Below are 19,481 nucleotides of genomic sequence, written 5' to 3' on the forward strand. Positions count from 1 at the left end.
AAAGTATGAAATTTTTTTGTAGCAAGGTTATTACTTTCTAGATGTCTTTCTTCTATGTCCTAAGAATTACCTGATAGTTTCTTTCGTTCAATGCAAATACTTCAGATGGTATATCAGATAAGACTACTACATTTCCATAGTGTGCAAGTAAATGTTTCTTTTATTTTTTATTTATTTTATTTATTTTATTATTTTTTTTTATTCTTATGTTAATCCCCATACATTACATCATTAGTTTTAGATGAAGTATTCCATGATTCATTGTTTGTGCATAACACCCAGTGCTCCATGCAGAATGTGCCCTCCTCAATACCCACCACCAGGCTAACCCATCCTCCCACCTCCCTCCCCTCTAGAACCCTGTTTGTTTTTCAGAGTCCATCATCTCTCATGGTTCGTCTACCCCTCCGATTTCCCCCGCTTCATTCTTCCCCTCCCGCTACCTTCTTCTTCTTTTTTTTCTTAACATATATTGCATTATTTGTTTCAGAGGTACAGATCTGAGATTCAGAGAAAGACATGTATCATATGATCTCACTGATATGAGGAATTCTTAATCACAGGAAACATACTGAGTGTTGTTGGAGTGGGGGGTGGGGTGGGAGGGATGGGGTGACTGGGTGATAGACACTGGGGAGGGTATGTGCTCTGGTAAGCGCTGTGAAATGTTTCTTTTAAATGCAACAGAAGCTTAAGCAAAATCTGTTTAAGATAAATTATCTTATATCATGAGCCTGATGAATTCATAAAAATATTCGTATTTATCAACTACTTACTACTGGTAGGTGCTTTGAAGTTAATAAAGGTAACTGGATAACTGGATCTTGCCCTTTTTATTAGTAGCCCAATGGCCGATTTTTATGGTCAACCTGTGTTTCTTTATACATCTATATAGTCTATATCAGATTTTCCAAGAAAAAACTAATAATGATGTTAGAGATAAGACCACAAATAAAATATTTTTGGCCTGATCAGCTGAACTAATAAGCACCTTTGAGCATTTTGCTCAGAACACTGTACTATGTTTTTCCTCTTCTCTCTTAGGAAGTCGTTATTACTATCTCACTAAGCGAATTCATTTATGTTAATTTTATAGTAATAATAGGCTTATAAAAATGATCTGGTAACTGCTGTTTTTTAAATGTAATAGTGATAATGATCATTAGCTTTAACATTAAAAATCAAGTAATACTTAGAAGATATAGATTTTTGTTATTGGAATATTCTTAACTATTTGGGTTTCTTTTACATTGTAAATTGAAAGTTACATTGTTCTTTCAATTTTAAATAATTATTTTTATATACATGGAACTTCCAATGAAAAAGAAAAAAATTGGAATATTATAATTTTAAAACAAAAGTGTTCATAAATGTAGGCATGGATTAATAAAATATTAACCTAATTCCAGAATATTTGTTTTATTTATTTTTTAAAGATTTTATTTACTTATTTGACAGAGAGAGAGACATAGCGAGAGCAGGAACACAAGCAGGGGGAGTGGGAGAGGGAGAAGCAGGCTTCCCACAGAGCAGGAGCCCGATATGAGGCTCGATCCCAGGACCCCGGGATCATGACCTGAGCGGAAGGCAGACACCCAACGACTGAGCCACCCAGGCACCCCAGAATATTTGTTTTAAATATGGCAGTTTCTTTCTATGCAACTAAGCCAGGAGGGTAGCCTTCCACAAGTAATTATTTATATTAATTATGTTTCAGTCAAGAAGATCTTTGTTGGCATTTTCAATACTGTAATGAATGAATTATTTATTTAACTGATGATTTCACAGCAGACCTAAGTCTGTCCACTGCTTTGGGTACTTTTATTATATAGCCACCTATACACAGACACCAACTTAGATGTGGACTTAGGGGAATTGCCTGGGGCCTGACTTGGGCCTTGAATCTAAGCTGTGTGCTCAAAAGCCAGTTTTGTAAGAGATCTCATATAAAATAGCACTTTATCTTTTAATATTATCATTTTTTAAAGATTTTATTTATTTGAGAGAGAGAGAATGAGAGAGAGAGCATGAGCGGGGTGACGGTCAGAGGGAGAAGCAGACTCCCTGCTGAGGCGGGAGCCTGACATGGGGCTCGATCCCAGGATCCCGGGGCCATGACCCGAGCCGACTGAGCCACCCAGGCGCCCCTAATATTATTTTTTATATACAGACAAAACTCTCTCAGGATCCTCACTGGGCAGGGGTGGGGAGGGGCTTGTTGATCAGCAGGTAAGATTTCAGGATCCTCACTAGGAGAGATTAGCAGGGAAGCGATTCAGGCATTTCTCACCTTCAGGCCAAATACCACTGAATCCTTAACTTATTTTTAACATTCATTATGAGTGTAAAAGGTAGTAGTATAAAGCAATACTTACGTTATTCAACAAAGAATATAGAATGTAATCTCCTGGAATCCATCTGAAACCCAGCAACAGTTTTATGCTTGTTTCTTCTTTGGATTAAAGTCAAATTAAGATTCTAACTACAAACATGCAAAATCCTCTTTAAAGCTTCTTACCTTAGCACACTGCATGTGATTGCATCCCTCATTCTTCTGTATCGGAGACTTACAGTTAGCACAAGGCTTAGAGTTAGTTAATAACCAGAGACAATTGGCAGCATCCTCATAAGCTTCACTAACTCCTACAACTTTGGGACACAAACACAAAACACATGAGTTACTGTATAACTTCAGAGGGAACCCCGTCCCCCACAAAGTTTTCTTTGCAGATTGTCTCTCAATTTTAACTATATATTTATTTTCCTATTAGGGTATATGGCAAAGTTTTTAAACTGCTTCATTTTGAATAGCATGATTATAGTATGATAAGGGGCTGTATTCCAAAAGTTCTATTTATGAAATCTGATTTAAAGGAGATTTTTCTCTAAAGTTGTGTCCAAATAAACTGGGGAAGAAAAGAACTAAAGCTAACAAAAAGCAATATATTATTGTCTGTTTAAAATAACTATTGCATCGGGGCGCCTGGGTGGCTCAGTCGGTTAAGCGTCTGCCTTCGGCTCAGGTCATGATCCCAGGGTCCTGGGATCGAGCCCCACATTGGGCTCCCTGCTCAGCGGGAAGCCTGCTTCTCCCTCTCCCACTCCCCCTGCTTGTGTTCCCTCTCTCGTTGTGTCTCTCTCTGTCAAATAAATAAATAAAATATTAAAAAAAAAAACTTGCATCAAAGAGAATTACAGAAAGAATGGTAATTTTAGACAATAATTTCTTAAATGGGTCAGCTGCAAACATAATGACCAGATACTCTTCATCATAGTAAAAAACACGAAAATTATATTGAAATATCACTTTTTTTTTTTGAAGATTTTATTTATTATTTGACAGAGAGAATGAGAGAGAGAGAGCACATGAGAGGGGGGAGGGTCAGAGGGAGAAGCAGACTCCCCGCCGAGCAGGGAGCCCGATGTGGGACTCGATCCTGGGACTCCGGGATCATGACCTGAGCCGAAGGCAGTCGCTCAACCGACTGAGCCACCCAGGCGCCCTCACTATCTTTTTTTTTTACCCATGATTATTTCAGATAAACTAAAAATGAATCCACTGTGACATGTCTAAAACTAAACTTACCATTTCCCCTAAACCTGCTCCTTTCTCTATTCCCTGTCCTGGTAAATGATATGGTCATCTACTCAGAATCAATCCAGGAAGAGCATGATCTTGGATACCCTCCTTTCTCCCTCACCTGCTACATTCCATAGTTTCTACCATTTTCTCTTTCTTATCTGTCTCCTCTCCATTTCTACTTCTTACTGCTTTAGCTAGGGTCCTCCACACCTCCTGCTTTGACAATTAATAAACCAACCCATCTCCCCAGCTCCTTATGCCCCCAGCTTCCACTATACTGCCTAGAGTGATCTTTGAGGAATACGTATCTCCTTGAAATCTTTTAGATGCTCCCCACTGACTGCAAGATAAAATCAAATTGTTTTAGCAAAAAATACCTTCATGATTTGGCCACTGTCCACCTGGCAAGATTCTCCCTCCCTCTAACCCCATGCCAATCTTATATTCTTCATCTTAAACTCAATTTATTCTATTTTGATTTGAGATCTGCAGTCTTAAGGAATGTCATGATTTTAAATGATTCTAAATCTCATAAACCCACACCCTTCCCAGCACCCCAAGTGGAGCGAGTTAGGTACTAGAGAGAGGTCCAGAGGCACAATTACTTTCTCCCTCCTTGTCAGTAATCGAATTTGTTTTGTTTTCTAGCTTTAAGTGCATAGGAAAGCTCTCCCTTTTCTTTCCTGAAAGAGATGTCCAAAAATTACTTTGAAATCACTGAAAGTGGCCCATCCAATCAAGGCCCTGATTACATGCAGACACTCTCAAAAGGATGGGGAAAGGAGTTAGCACTTCTGTTAAAAGCAGGTGAGAAATCAGACTCCTTGAGTTTTGAGGTTTATTTTTTTATTTTATTTTATTTTTTTTAAAAGATTTTATTTATTTATCTGAGAGAGAGAATGGGAGACAGAGAGCATGAGAGGGGAAAGGTTAGAGGGAGAAGCAGACCCCCCGCTGAGCAGGGAGCCCGATGTGGGACTCGATCCCAGGACTCCAGAATCATGACCTGAGCCGAAGGCAGTTGCTTAACCAACTGAGCCACCCAGGCGCCCCGAGTTTTGAGGTTTAAAAGGAAAAGTGACCCAACCCTGGAGAGGGAAGGGAGACAAGCATTTGGGTTGAGTGACCCCTGGAAAGTGGCTCAGTACATGAACTGGAAGAGGTGAGCACTAGGAGCAGCCCTTTGATGGAGCCTTACCAATGCAGGAGTGGGGCTGTCTTGCCACAAAGAACACCAAGGTGCCTACACACTTAAGTTTGTTCAACAACAGAACAGCAGTGCTGGACTGGGAAGCACTGGTTTTCAGTTCCATACAGCAAAGAGAAACAACTGCAGCAATGAAGTGATCAGACCCACTTCAGTTCTAAACCCACTTGATAGAAGATGGTTTGATTAGGGTGTTGCTAGAGAATTCTCAGTTAATTTGGTGGAGAACAGGAGTTTCAGGAGGAACTTACTAACTTACGGCTAATCCGGTCAAGCTGTGGAGGTAATGCCATTTACAGAGGGTACTGCTTTAAAACCTAATCACTAAGTATAATGTCTAATTTTTTTTTTTTTTAAATAGTGGCCTGTCTCCTCCCTTCAGCATCAACATTATTTTTAGCTCAGAGGCTCTAATATATTCTTATGACCTTTATTGTCCATTGTTATAATAAATAAAGCACAAAGCCATTAAAACAAAGCAGCTTGTGTGACTTGCAACGTAACAGTTTTTTTCTCCCACCCTTGGAGAGAATGCTAGTTCCTAACTGCATTCTAGAGGATTGTATAAAGTAAACTGTGTTCAGGAAATAACTATTATTTTTTTTTACTATTATTAAAACAAAAACTTGTACTGGAAAAAATGCCTTTCCTTCTAGTTCTCCAAACAAAGTCATTTCACATATCTGCCTTCTGTATACACTTTGCTTCATACCTACATTACCTTATCTCCCCCTTCCATCGACCTGGTGAGTTTTCTTCACCCTTACTGAGTTCCAGACTCTTCCCTTGACTTCAGTTATATGTCTATTGTATCCTGATCTTCTTTCTTCAATAATCTAGTGTGCTTAGGTCTCCTTGTAAGAAATATTAGCTTCATTTAATCAAGTATTAGTGCATTAACAATCTAAGATCTACTAATAGAATCAATATGTGTGCAAGTGAAAACAAAGTTGGTTTATTTATTTTTATTTATTTTTTTGAGAGTGAGTAAAGCGACAGAAGTTTGTTAAAAAAGGATACAGAAAAATCTCTCAGGAGTGAGAAGGGTCCTGACAGTGTTGCCCAAAACAAAGTTGATTTTATTTTTATTTTTAAATTTTTTAAAAAAGATACTATTTATTCATTTGAGAGAGAGAGAGAGAGACAGAGAGAGCACAAGCAGAGGGAGAGGGAGAAGCAGGCTTCCTGCTGAGCAGGGAGCCCCATGTGGGGTTCGATCCCAGGACCCTGGGATCATGACCTGAGCTGAAGGCTGATGCTTAACCGACAGCCACCCAGGCGTTCACAAAATTGATTTTAAAGACTGACTTCTTAAGAAGAATATTTGAATTCCGTTCAGTAATCATTTATTATGTACTATGGAAAAACTGGTCTCAGAGTTTTTATAAAATAACCAGTTTCACAGAAAATATAATCACTCCCTCTTCTTGTCTGATTAGACATAACAGAGGCAGTTTCAGTGCTGAAAAATAGTATTTGAATCTTTATATGGAATTCTTTGAACGAATCTTAGTATATAATGCTATGCACTTAGCATTTTTTCTCATTAATTAGATTTTGTCACTCCTTTTGAGTCTCATAATTCAAAGACTTTGGAAAACTAGGCATAAGGGAGAAAATGATCTCATGAATCGACAAGTTCAGTTGTAAATGCTTATGCCAAAAGTATGTATGTGACCATGACCCAAATTAATATGTAAACAATACAGCATTAAATCATACTTTTCTTTCTTGGAATATTATTTTTATGTATTTAATGATGATGTTCCGCTTAAGCCTTACAGTTGGCCTAGTATTATTTGCTTTAAGCCTCACCCTAAATTTCATAAACTTAAGTGGCCATTAATAGTAGTCAGCTGGTCATCACATTTCTGTCTGGAGGACAATGAGAAAACTCCTAGGTTTTTCTCAGCAACTGGGAACTTACTCTGCAGTCTTGGCTTTGGTCCTTCTATGGCAGACAACTTTTCAGGTGTCCTCAGTCCCTTATCTTCTATCCAATTTTCTCAAGTTCCTCTGTCTTTCTGAATTAAAACCCCATTTAGGACTGTTTGAGGAAGTCTTGTTTTTCACTTGAGGTCTCCCTGTCTCTGGCCACCAGAAGTAACTGTGTATACACCATACATACCATTTTCTAGTTCTTCTATTTCTCTTCTGTCCTCATTATCAGGATCATGGTCATATGTAAGGGTATTTTGTCACAGTCCCAGTGATAATCTGTACTTACTAGCCAGGTTGTTCTCTCTCTCTCTTTCGCCCTAGTAAAAACTTATTCGTGGGTATGGAATGAATGACCAATTTTACAATGGTAAGACATAAGTAAAAACACCCATTTCAAAATGTTTGTTTCATATCTTAAATCGGACACTTACAGCCATTTTCTGCTCAATAATTAATAAATAATATATTGTGCTAATTATTTCTTGTGGTGCGTTTACACTTCCAGGCAACTGGTAAGTACACTATATTTACAACTAAATAAAACTGCATCTTCTTTAACTCTCCTGTATACCTCTCCTCTCTTGTTTGCATTGCCCCTGTCTTGTTCAAACCCTCATTATCCTCTCATTCTGAAGTTTTCTAAGAAACATTCTGAAGTTTTCTAAGAAACAGCATTCTTACTTGTCTCTCAATAGTCTCTATTCACCGTCCACACTTTTACCTGAGTGACCTAAGCATCTTCAATTCTCATTCTCCTCCTCAGAACTGCTTTTCAGTGTCTCAGGATGAAGTCAGACCTCCCAGCACTCCATAGAACCCCCGCCCTGACACCGGATTGGGACTTCTGCCTGTGCGGTCTCATCTGGCAGTGCACCTTCTTTGCGCTGGTTGTACTGCAGAATCTGCAGTCCTTGAACATGCCACGCTATTTCACAGCTCTCTTTCACCTGAAGCCCAAATACCCTTCCTGTTCCGGTTTGTGCGAAGAACATCTTATCAGCTCTCAAGATGCAGCTTGTGCATCAATTCTTTCATAATGTTTTTCCTTACCCTCTCATAGAGAAAACTGATCTTCTCTTTGATCTCTCCCCTCTCTCACAATGTACCACAGGTATGCTGTTCTTTCACAGCATTAATAATACTTCTTTTTCTTAGTTTTGTATATTGCTGTCTTCGTCTCTAAAATGTAAATTTCAAGAAAGTAGGCAGCACCTTATTTCCATATTCTAATATAAAGTAGCACTCAATAAATGTTACATAAATAATATGGATACCACTTAAAAGCAGTAAGTTATTCCTAAGTCTTCTCAGCATCTCTCTGGGCTGCAAACAAGCACTTCTAAAATCCCACTGCACACCTCCACATATATGTCCTATAAGTACCTGAAAGTTCACAATGTCCACAACAAGTCATTTATTTTCCCCTGAAAGGTAATCTCATATCTGAATTTCCTACGTTGACCAATCATCCATCTTTTGACTCAAACTAAAAATTTACCTCCCTATTTTGATCTCTCTATCCTTCAGTCTCACCTGCCCAGTCATCAGTTATCTTCATAAAAATATCTCAGATAATGCTATTTTCCTACTTAAAAAATGTTATCATACAGCTTATTCTGTTAGTAAGATAGCTTCAGACAATTTGGCAAAAATCCTCACAATCTGGCAATGCCTACCTTTCCAGCCTCATCTCTTGCAATTTCTCCCATGGACCTTAATGTTAAGCATCATATAAAGGTATAAAGAAATGTAGGTAGGTGAGCAATAGCCAACCATGTCTAATAGAAATATAAATGTTTCTTGGTGCCAGAAGCAAAACAAGAGAGCAAAATCCAATGGTCTTGTCATGTTTAAAGGCGTTGCAGGATAATGGTATTAATCTGTTTATGGAACTCACACGTATACACAGACCCATACATATCAGGAGAATAGGGAAAATGGGTGGGTGTCAAGGGAGCAATGGCAGGCTATATCTGGCATTCAAGAGACACAATGCACCTGGGGAACAAAAACAATCCATGTGGCTGTTTTTAATTTGGGAAGTTCCTAGCACATAGCAGGTACTCAAAAAAATATTTGTTGATTGAATGATGAATGTACAGGGCAAGAATATTTAATCAGATCTCCCTATAAAATATCCTAAGATTATCCATTTCCTTTTGCTCCTGGATAACGGACATAAACCTTCTCATCATGTGAAAGGGATCCCCCTCATTATCAATTAATAAACTGATATTCTGGTTTACATAGTAGTCTCTTCTTCACGGATTTGAATAACCCTGAGTCAGTGCACAAAATGAATCTCGTGAATATAAAATGCTAATGACCAGTTCTTGGGCAGTGGTATATTGCCCGATATAATACAAGTCTGTAGGGTCTCAGAGCTGTCAGCCAGGCTCTCCCAGCATCACTTTAGCTGCTGATAGGAATACCTACCACATTTCTGCCCTGCAGGTATGCTAAAACCCAATTCCTATCTCACTGCCTTCAGGAGGATTCCGACACCCCCCTGCCCAACCAGATTTAGTTTTCTTGCTTTCCCAACCTGATTTAGTTTTCCTGTTTTTGTACTCTCATCTTTACCCAACTGTATTAGTTATCATATCATACTGCAATGATCTGACTGCTTCCCTTCTAGCTTATATACTTTTGAAGGCTGGCATCATCATCATCATCATGTGCTTTGTTCATAGTAAGTGCAGAATCACTGAGGGAATTCTTAATCCTGATTTGTAATACCTCAAACTAACTCAATTATATAAAAAGTTAAAAAATGAAATTAACTTTTGTATTAATTCGAAAGAAAACAGTTGTCATAAAACACTTCAGGGGATGAAAAATAACTGCAAAGCAATTCCTGTTAAATGCAGGAATTACTATTAGGAAGGCTAATTAAAATCCATTCTGTTTCCAGGCACATGCCCTGTCCCTGATGTCACTCAATCCAATCTAAGTATTAATTACTTCATCTACAAAATGGGATTACTAACACCAATTTCATAGCATTTCCGTAGGATTAATATGTATTTATAGAAATCTCAGTAAAAATAGTTAGACATGCCACTTAAGTAAATCTACAGAGCCACATAATGTCAAGAAATTAACTTGTCTTATCATCCACTGAAGTTTCCAGGGAAATAAGAAGCTTCCTCTCACTACAGTGTATACATTTCTTCCTTAAGGTATAAAAAAGCTAGGTGGTCCACTCCAGGGTAAAGCCCTCCACCCAGCCGTGGGAGGAGGGCTTTAATGTGATCCTGTTTACCCTGCTTATCTTTTTTTTAAAAATGTTTTATTTATTTATTCATGAGAGTCAGAGAGACAGAGAAGCAGAGGCAGAGGGAGAAGCAGGCTCCCCCCTAGCAGGGAGCCCCATGCGGGACTCAATCCCAGAACTCTGGGATCACGACCTGAACCGAAGGCAGATGCTTAACCATCTGAACCACCCAGGCGCCCTACCCTGCTTATCTTAACTGAAAACAGTTAGTTAGAAACATGGAACCTGTCTGTGATTCCCCGCTGCAAAAACCTTGTGATGTCCAAAAGGGTGTTAGTGAGAGGTATAATGTTAAACTGGAGAGCTACAGCATTAACAACTTGAAAACTTACTTAATGAAGACTCTAAGTAATAGGACTACATTATCTTTTGAATGCTATTAGAATATATATAGTATAGCTATCTAAGATTCTCCTTACGTTCTTCCGGTTTCATTTCAGTTATTTTTTGTAGCCAATTTTTCCATGTTTGGCAGTCACAAGGCTCATGTGCTTCACCAAGGCACTCCCTAAGGAAGAAAACAGAGAAGAGGCAATTTAAAAAAATTCTTTATCAACATCAAGGTAATAGACGGAAAGTACTCTTCCAAATTTAAAGTTGAAAAAACTGAGGCACAATGACCAGTGAGAGAAACATTTCAATAGAGGAATTGAAAATGTGATTCCAGAGCTTCATATCACCAGGTCCAATTTTTTTTTTTTTAATCAGTACATTCATTTACACATTGTTAAACGTTCAAAATAGATTACTTAATACTTGTAATTTAGTTTTGCATGCCAGAAGAGCTGTAATATTTTTATCAGTTAGGGTCTGTCTTCACTAATACTTTAAATTCTTGTACTCAAAGTTTGTTCTCTGGGCGAGCAGCCTTGCCACCGCTCAGGAACTTGTTAAACATGCTGAAGAGCAGGCCCATAAGACCAACTAATTAGAATCCACATGTTATCAAAATTACCACATGACCCTTCTGCATTTTAAAGTTTGAAAACTATTTTATATCACATTCTTCTTAAAATTTTTTAAAAAATTTATATTCAATTTAGTTAACATACAGTGTATTATTAGTTTCAGGGGTAGAATTTAGTGATTCATCAGTTGCATACAATACCCAGTGCTCGTTACTTCAAGTTCCCTCCTTAATGCCCATCACCCAGTTACCCCATCCCACTCCCCCCGCCCCCAGCGACCCTGTTTGTTCCCTACAGTTAAGAGTCTCTTATAGTTTGCCTCTTTCACTGTTTTTATCTTATTTTATTCTTCCTTCCCCCATGTTCTTTTTGTTTCTTAAATTACACGAGTGAAATCATATACTATTTGTATTTGTCTGACTTATTTCCCTTAGCATAATACCCTCTAGTTTCATCCACATTATTGCAAATGGAAAGATTTCATTCTTTTTGATGGCTAAGTAATATTCCATGGTATAAATATACCACCTCTTCTTTATCCATTCATCTGTCAACGGACATCTGGGTTCTTTCCGCAGTTTGGCTATTGTGGACACTGCTGTTATAAACATTGGGGTGCAGGTGCCTCTTTGGATCATTATGTTTGTATCCTTTGGATAAATACCTAATAGTGCAATTGCAGGGCTGTTGGGTAGCTCTATTTTCAACCTTCTGAGGAACCTCCATACTGTCTTCCAGAGTGGCTGCACCAGCTTGCATTTCCACCAGCAGTGTAAGAGGGTTCCCCTTTCTCTGCATCCTGGCCAACATCTGTTGTTTCCTGAGTTGTTAATTTTAGCCATTCTGACTGGTGTCAGGTGGTATCTCACTGTCATTTTGATTTCTATTTCCCTGAGTGATGTTGACATTTTTCATGTGTTTATTGGTCATCTGTATGTCTTCTTTGGAGAAATGTCTGTTCATGTCTCCTGCCCATTTCTTGACAATTTTTTGTTTTTTGGGTGTTGAGTTCGATAAATTCTTTATAGATTTTGGATATTAGCCCTTTATCTGATAAGACATTTGCAAATATCTTCTCCCATTCCGTAGGCTGCCTTTTAGTTCTATTGACCAAAATTTCCTTTGCTGCACAAAAGCTTTTTATCTTGATGAAGTCCCAATAGTTCATTTTTGCTTTTGTTTTCCTTGCCTTTGGAGATGTATCTAGCAAGAAGTTGCTGCAGCTGAGGTCAAAGAGGTTGCTGCCCTGTGAATTCCTCTAGGATTTTGATGGATTCCTGTCTCACATTTAGGTCTTTCATCCACTTTGAATTTTTTTTTTGTGTATGCTGTAAGAAAGTGGTCCAGTTTCACTTTTCTGCATGTGGCTATCCAATCTTCCCAACACCATTTGTTGAAAAGACTTTTCCACTGGATAATTTTTCCTGCTTTGCCAACGATTAGTTGACTATAGAGTTGAGGGTCCACTTCTGGGATCTCGATTCTGTTCCATTGATCTATGTGTCTGTTTTTGTGCCAGTACCATCCTGTCTTGACAATTACAGATTTGTAACAGAACTTGAAATCCGGAATTGTGATGCCACTAGCTTTTTCTTTTTCAACATTCCTTTGGCTATTCGAGGTCTTTTTTTCTGGTTCCATACACATTTTAGGATTGTTTGTTCCAGCTCTGTGAAAAATGCTGGTGGTATTTTGATAGGGATTTTTCAGTGATTGTGTAGATTGCTTTGGGTAGCATAGACATTTTAATAATACTTGGTCTCCCAATCCATGAGCATGGAATGTTTTTCCATTTCTTTGTGTCTTCCTCAATTTCTTTCATTAAGTGTTCTATAGTTTTCTGAGTACAGATCTTTTACCTCTTTGATTAGGTTCTATTCCTAGGTATCTAATGGTTTTTGGTGCAATTGTAAATGGGATCGATTCCTTGATTTCTCTTTCTGCTGTTTCACTGTTAGTGTATAGGAATGCAACAAGCTTCTGTGTGTTGATTTTGTATCCTGAAACTTTGCTGAATTCCTGTATCAGTTCTAGAAATTTTTTACTGGGGTCTTTTGGGTTTTCTACATAGAGTATCATGTCATCTGTGAAGAGTGAAATTTGACTTCTTTGCCAGTTTGGATGCCTTTTATTTCTTTTTACTGTCTGATTGCTGAGGCTAGGACTTCCACTACAATGATGAACAGCAGTGATGATAGTGGACATCCCTGTTGTGTTCCTCATCTTAGGGGAAAAGCTCTCAGTTTCTCCCCTCTGAGGATGATATTTGCTGTGGGTCTTTCTTATATGGCTTTTATGATGTTGAGGAATGTTCCCTCTTTCCCTACATGGTAGGAGGTTTTTATCAAGAAAGGATGCTATACTTTGTCATATGCTTTTGCTCATATGGTTCATATCCTTTCTTTTAGTAATGTGGTGTATCACACTGATTGACTGTAAATGTTGAACCACCCCTGCAGCCCAGGAATAAATCCCACTTGGTTGTGGTGAATCATCTTTTAAATGTACTGCTGGACTCTATTAGCTAGTATCCTGGTGAGAATTTCTGTATCCATGTTCATCAGGGATATTGGTCTATAATTATCCTGTTTAGTGGCATCTTTGTCTGGTTTTGGGATCAAGGTAATGCTGGCCTCATAGAATGAGTTTGGAAGTTTTCCTTCCATTTCCATTTTATGGAACAGCTTCAGAAGAATAGGTATTAATTCTTCTTTAAATGTTTGGGATTTCCAATTCCACTGGGAAGCCATCTGGCCTTGGACTCTTTTTTGTTTGTTGGGAGATTCTTGATTACTGATTCAATTTCTTTGCTGGTTATGGGTCTGTTCAGGTTTTCTATTTCTTCCTATTTCCGTTGTGGTAGTTTATGTTTCTAGGCATGTATTAATTTCCTCTGGATTGCCTAATTTGTTGGCATATAATTGCTCATAATATTCTCTTATAATTGTTGATATTTCTGCAGTGTTGGTTGTGATCTCTCCTGTTTCATTCATGATTTTATTTTTCAAATTCTATTTATTTGACAGAGAGAGACACAGCGAGAGAGGGAACACAAGCAGGCAGAGTGGGAGAGGGAGAAGCAGGCTCCACTCTTGAGCAGGGAGCCCGATGCAGGGCTCGATTCCAGGACCCTGGGATCATGACCTGAGCCGACGGCAGATGCTTAACAACTGAGCCACCCAGGCACCCCCATGACTTTATTTATTTGGGTCCTTTCTCTTTTCTTTTTGATAAGTCTGGCCAGGGGTTTATCAATCTTATTAATCCTTTCAAAGAACAAGCTCCTAGTTTTGTGGATGTATTCTACTGTTTTTTTGATTTCTATATCATTGATTTCTCCTCTAATCTTTATTATTTCTCTTCTCCTGCTGGGTTTAGGCTTTATTTGCTGTTCTTTTCCCAGCTCCTTTAGGTGTAAGGTTAGGTTGTGTAGTTGAGACTTTTCTTGATTCTTGAGGAAGGCCTGTATTGCTATATACTTCCCTCTTAGGACTGCCTTTGCTGCATCCCAAAGATTTTGAACCGTTGTGTTTTCACTTTCATTTGCTTCCACGTTTTTTAAGAATTCTTTAATTTCCTGGTTGACCCATTCATTCTTTAGTAGAATTTTTTTTTTTTAAAGATTTTATTTATTTATTTGAGAGAGAATGAGAGAGAGCACATGAGAGGGGGGAGGGTCAGAGGGAGAAGCAGACTCCCTGCCAAGCAGGGAGCCCGATGCAGGACTCGATCCCGGGACTCCAGGATCATGACCTGAGCCAAAGGCAGTAGCCTAACCAACTGAGCCACCCAGGCGCCCCTAGTAGAATGTTTTTCAATCTCCATGTATTTGTGGTCCTTCCAAATTTGTCCTTGTGGTTGACTTCAAGTTTCATAGCATTGTGGTCTGAAAATAGGCATGGTATGATTTCAATCTTTTTTTATTGGTTGAGACCCGATTTGTGACCCAGTATGTGATGTATTCTGGAAAATGCTCCACATGAACTTGAAAATAATATGTATTCTGCTGCTTTAGGGTGAAATGCTCTGAATATATCTGTTAAGTCCATCTGGTCCAATGTGTCATTCAAAGCCCTTGTTTCCTTGCTCATCTTCTGCTTAGATGATCTGTCCACTGCTGTGAGTGGGGTGCTAAAGTCCCCTATTATTTTATTATCAATGAGTTTCTTTGTTATTAATTGATTTATATATTTGGCTGCTCCCAACTTAGGGGCATAAATATTTATAATTGTTAGATCTTCTTGTTGGATAGATCCCTTTATTATGATATAGTGTCCTTCTTCATCTCTTATTTCAGTCTTTGGTTTAAAATCTAGTTTGAGTGGTTTAAGGAAGGCTGCTGATTGGGCTAGCACATGAGGAAGCAGCAGATCTATGTCCTCCTGTGAGGTTCTGGAAAAGAAAATTTGTTTTTATTTTTTATTTTTTTAAGGGATTTTTATTTGATAGAGAGACAGAGAGCACGAGCAGGGGGAGCGGCAGGCAGAGGGAGAAGCAGGCTTCCTGCTGAGCAGAGAGCCCGATGTAGGGCTCGATTCCAGGACACTGAGATCATGACCTGAGCCAAAGACAGACACTCAATTGACTGAGCCACCCAGGTGCCCCATGATGTGTTATTTTAAACAAAGATCTTATTTGCAAAGTTTAAGTCTGTTAAGACACCTGCTGATGCAGGTAGTCTTACAAACTAAGAAGTAACATTTTACTGTATTAAGAATGTAACAGGGTACCTGGGTGGCTCAGTTGGTTAAGCAACTGCCTTTGGCTCAGGTCATGATTTCGGGGTCCTGGGATCAAGCCCTGTGTCGGGCTCCCTGCTCAGTGGGATGTCTGCTTTTCCCTCTCCCCACCACTTGTGCTCTCTCTCCCTAATAAATAAATAAAATCTTTTTTTTTAAAAAGAATGTAACAATTCTACTTCAAGCCCATTAAAATAGCTACTATCAAAAAACTGGAAGACAACAAGTGTTGGGAAGGATGTGGAGAAACTTGAACCCTTATGCAGTGCTGGTAGGAATCTAAAATGATGCAGTTTCTATGGAAAACAGTTTGGTAGTTCTTCACTATATAAAATCGAATTATTACATGATCTATCAATTCCACTTCTAGGGATGTACCTAAAAGAATTGAAAGCAATGACAAACTTTCTCACCAATGTTCACAACAGTATTATTCACAATAGCCAGAATACGGTTAACAACCCATGTGTCCATCAATAATGAGCAGATAAATAAAATGTGGTACATATACACACAATGGAATATTAGTAGGCCATAAAAAGGAATGAAATTCTGATTTATGCTACAACATGGATGCATCTTGACACATTATGCTAAGTGTAATAAGTCAGACAAAATATCGTATGGTTCCACTTACATTAAATATCCAGAACAGGGAATTCACAGAGACAGGAAGGAGAATGGTGGTTACCAGTGGCTAAGGGGCAAGGGACGATGGGGAATTTATTGCTGAATGGTTAGAGTTTCTGTTTGGTATGAGGTAAAAGTTCTATAAATGGAGAGGAAATGGTTGCACAACATTAGGAATGTACTTAATACCACTGAATTATATACTTAAAAATGTTTTGAAGAAAAAAACCCAATTATCTTGAAAGAGTAATTTAGTTTGCTTCAATTCCTGACATTACTGAATCTGGCATTTGGAAAATCTTTTCCATAACTGAGGTTTTATAATGTTTCTTAGTAACTTAGTGGTAACAGTCATTCAAAAAGTACTGAGTTGATTAAAAATGGAAGTTAAAAAAATGGAAGTAGATATATTACATTCCCTTTAGTACGTATTAAAATGAACTCTGCTCCCAGAAATGTAAGGGAGAGATGTGGTAGCTGTTACCTTTAATTTGGCACATTCACTAGTACACACCAGGGTAAAAAATATGCCACAGATCTAGGAACAGTGTTTCCACATGGTGCTTGAGATGACATGCAGGAATACAGAACCTAGACTTCTCATGACTTACTAAAAAAAATTAGGTATAAAATAGACTTCTCTATCTGCAGTACCTAAACAAATGAAGTTAGCGTAATAAATTATTTCCATTAATTTTAAGAGTTTTCCCCCTGAAGATTAAACAGCACATTGGGTATTTTTTCCTACTAGAATCAATACCAAATATGACTGGCTCTGGTGTTAGGACATTTTCTGACAGAACCGAGAAAATACTCAGGGGAGGAGGCGGTGGAGAGGAAAGCCCAATATTTTCAAATGGAGTCTGAAAAAATAAATGCTGTCTCTTCAAAAGGCCCTAACTGTTTATTGGTATGCTTGGTCTCTGAGGCTGTGTTGCATTACACAGCAACAGATTTTCTTTTCCAGAACCTCACAGGAGGACACAGACCTGCTGCTTCCTCACGTGCTAGCCCAATCAGCAGGATCACTTCTGAAGGTTGTAACTTGATGGCAGTTTCCAATGCAATGCTAAGAGTGGGTATAAAAAGGAGAGGCTTTTTATATAAAAAAGAAGCAAGGCCTATAAATTAAAAAGGGAGCTAGAGGTTGCCTTTTAAAACTAAGGTATTTGGGAAAATAAGCCCAACTACTTCAAAGTATGGTAATAACAATGCTACCAGACATTATGTGATTGATAATCTGAATTATGCCAAGTGTAAGGAGAGATGTTATTCTGAGACAAGTAATAAAGAGACTGGAATGTTCTGTAGATACTGGAAAGCTAAATTCCTGAACAAAGTTTTAACCAAGACACAGATGACTGGTGACAAATATTCTGAGAGGCCTAGTACCTGTTGTTGAGACTGTACCTCAAAATGTCACTAAAACCAAGGGAACTGGAAGAAGAATTTTGCCACACAGTCAACTGAAATTTAGACACACCAGTAGAGTGGGTTCACTAAGGGGAAAAAGTGCTTCGTTATAAAGGAAAAAAAAGACTAATATAAAATCCTTAACCCTGTCCAAATATCATGGTTAACTAATATCAAGAGATTAAAGGAATGGCTCTTTCCTTGAAAATTTGTGACTATGCACAACCACTGGCAGGAACATACACTGGCTCCAAAGGATTCTGGAAAAGGAAAAACGTTCTACTAAAGTTTCATAACCTGATGGGAAATTCCTACCAAGAAGCTGACAATTTCTGCACTCCTGGGTATTTACCCCAAAGATAGAAATACAATGATCCAAAGGGGCATCTGCACTCCAATGTTTATAGGAGCAATGTCCACAATAGCCAAACTATGGAAAGAGCCCAGATGTCCGTAGACAGATGAATGGATAAAAAAGATGTGGGGTACACACACACACACACACACACACACACACACTCTAAACTACTACTCAGCCATCAAAAAAATGAAGCCTTGCCATTTGCAATGATGTGAATGGAACTAGAGGATATTATGCTAAGCAAAAAAGTCAATCAGAGAAAGGCAATTATCATATGATCTCACTCAGATGTGGGATTTAAGAAACAAAACAGAGGATCATAGGGGAAGAGAGGAAAAAATAAAACAAAATCAGAGAGGGAGACAAACCATAAGAGACTCTTAATCATAGGAAACAAACAGGGTTGCTGGAGGGGAGGTGGGTAGGGGGATTGGGTAACTGGGTGATGGACGTTAAGAAGGGTACGTGATGTAACGAACCCTGGGTATTATATAAGACTGATGAATCACTGACCTCTACATCTGAAACTAATAATACATATGTAAATTAATTGAATTAAAAAAACCAAGTAGGTGGGAAAAATTTATTATAAAATGTTATAAAATACTTTGAAAGCATGATCTGAAACATTTCATTTATGCAAGCTTTTAATTAAAAAATTTTTTTCTTAGAGTGCCTGGGTGGCTCAGTCAGTTAAGTGTCTGCCTTTGGCTCGAGTCATGATCCCAGGGTCCTGAGATTGAGCCCCACATTGGGCTCTCTGCTCAGCGAGGAGCCTGCTTCTCCCTCTCCCTTCCTCTCCCCCCTACTTGTGCTCTCTTTCTCTAATAAAGAGACAAAATTTTTAAAAAAAGGGTTTTTTTTGTTTCCAATTTTTTTGGGATATATTTGACACGTAACACTGTGTGAATTTAAAGTATACACGTGTGCCACTTTGATACATTTATGCACTGTTAATAGGATTGCCATTGTAACAATTTTTATCACATTACATGTTTATAGTACAGTAAAAAAAAAAATAAAGGTAACGCCTCCCTCTTAAAAAAAATGTTGACAATTTCAGTTCACTGCCATTTTAGAACTTTATTAATGACCCATCCTAAGTAGATATCCTCATTTTATGATTCTCCTCCTTTAGACAACTTTCTCCCTTAATTAACAAATTAAGAATTATAATTTAAAAAAAAACAAAATTTTTGGGGTGCCTGGGTGGCTCAGTCAGTTAAGCATCCGACTCTTGATTTTGGCTCAGGTCATGAACTCAGGGTTGTGAGACTGAGCCCCACATCTGGCTCTTTACTGGGTGTGGAGCCTGCTTAAGGTTCTCTTCCTTTCCCTCTGCCCCTCCCCCTGCCTCTCTCGCTCTAAACAAGAATTTTTTTTTTTTAAAGATTTTATTTATTTATTCATGAGAGACAGAGA

At 38.3% G+C, this 19,481-nt stretch overlaps 1 protein-coding gene across 8 annotated transcripts in view; it reads right to left on the bottom strand.

Annotated features, from left to right (window-relative positions):
• The window catches only part of ANKIB1 (ankyrin repeat and IBR domain containing 1), a 146,424-nt gene that overhangs the window by 19,677 nt on the left and 107,266 nt on the right, over nucleotides 1-19,481 (bottom strand). For all 8 annotated transcript variants that reach the window (XM_064575290.1, XM_045864727.2, XM_045864726.2 and 5 more), the window contains 2 exons: nucleotides 10,428-10,516; nucleotides 2,519-2,649 (listed from right to left, as the gene is read on the bottom strand). In XM_064575290.1, the coding sequence (XP_064431360.1) occupies nucleotides 2,519-2,649; nucleotides 10,428-10,516 (220 nt within the window). The remainder of the gene's footprint in view (nucleotides 1-2,518; nucleotides 2,650-10,427; nucleotides 10,517-19,481) is intronic.

The sequence above is a fragment of the Mirounga angustirostris genome, unplaced genomic scaffold (assembly GCF_029215605.1).
Source record: "Mirounga angustirostris isolate CCGP_5_RB_7025 unplaced genomic scaffold, mMirAng1.0.hap1 SCAF_12, whole genome shotgun sequence".
NCBI classification, from domain to species: Eukaryota; Metazoa; Chordata; class Mammalia; order Carnivora; family Phocidae; genus Mirounga; species Mirounga angustirostris.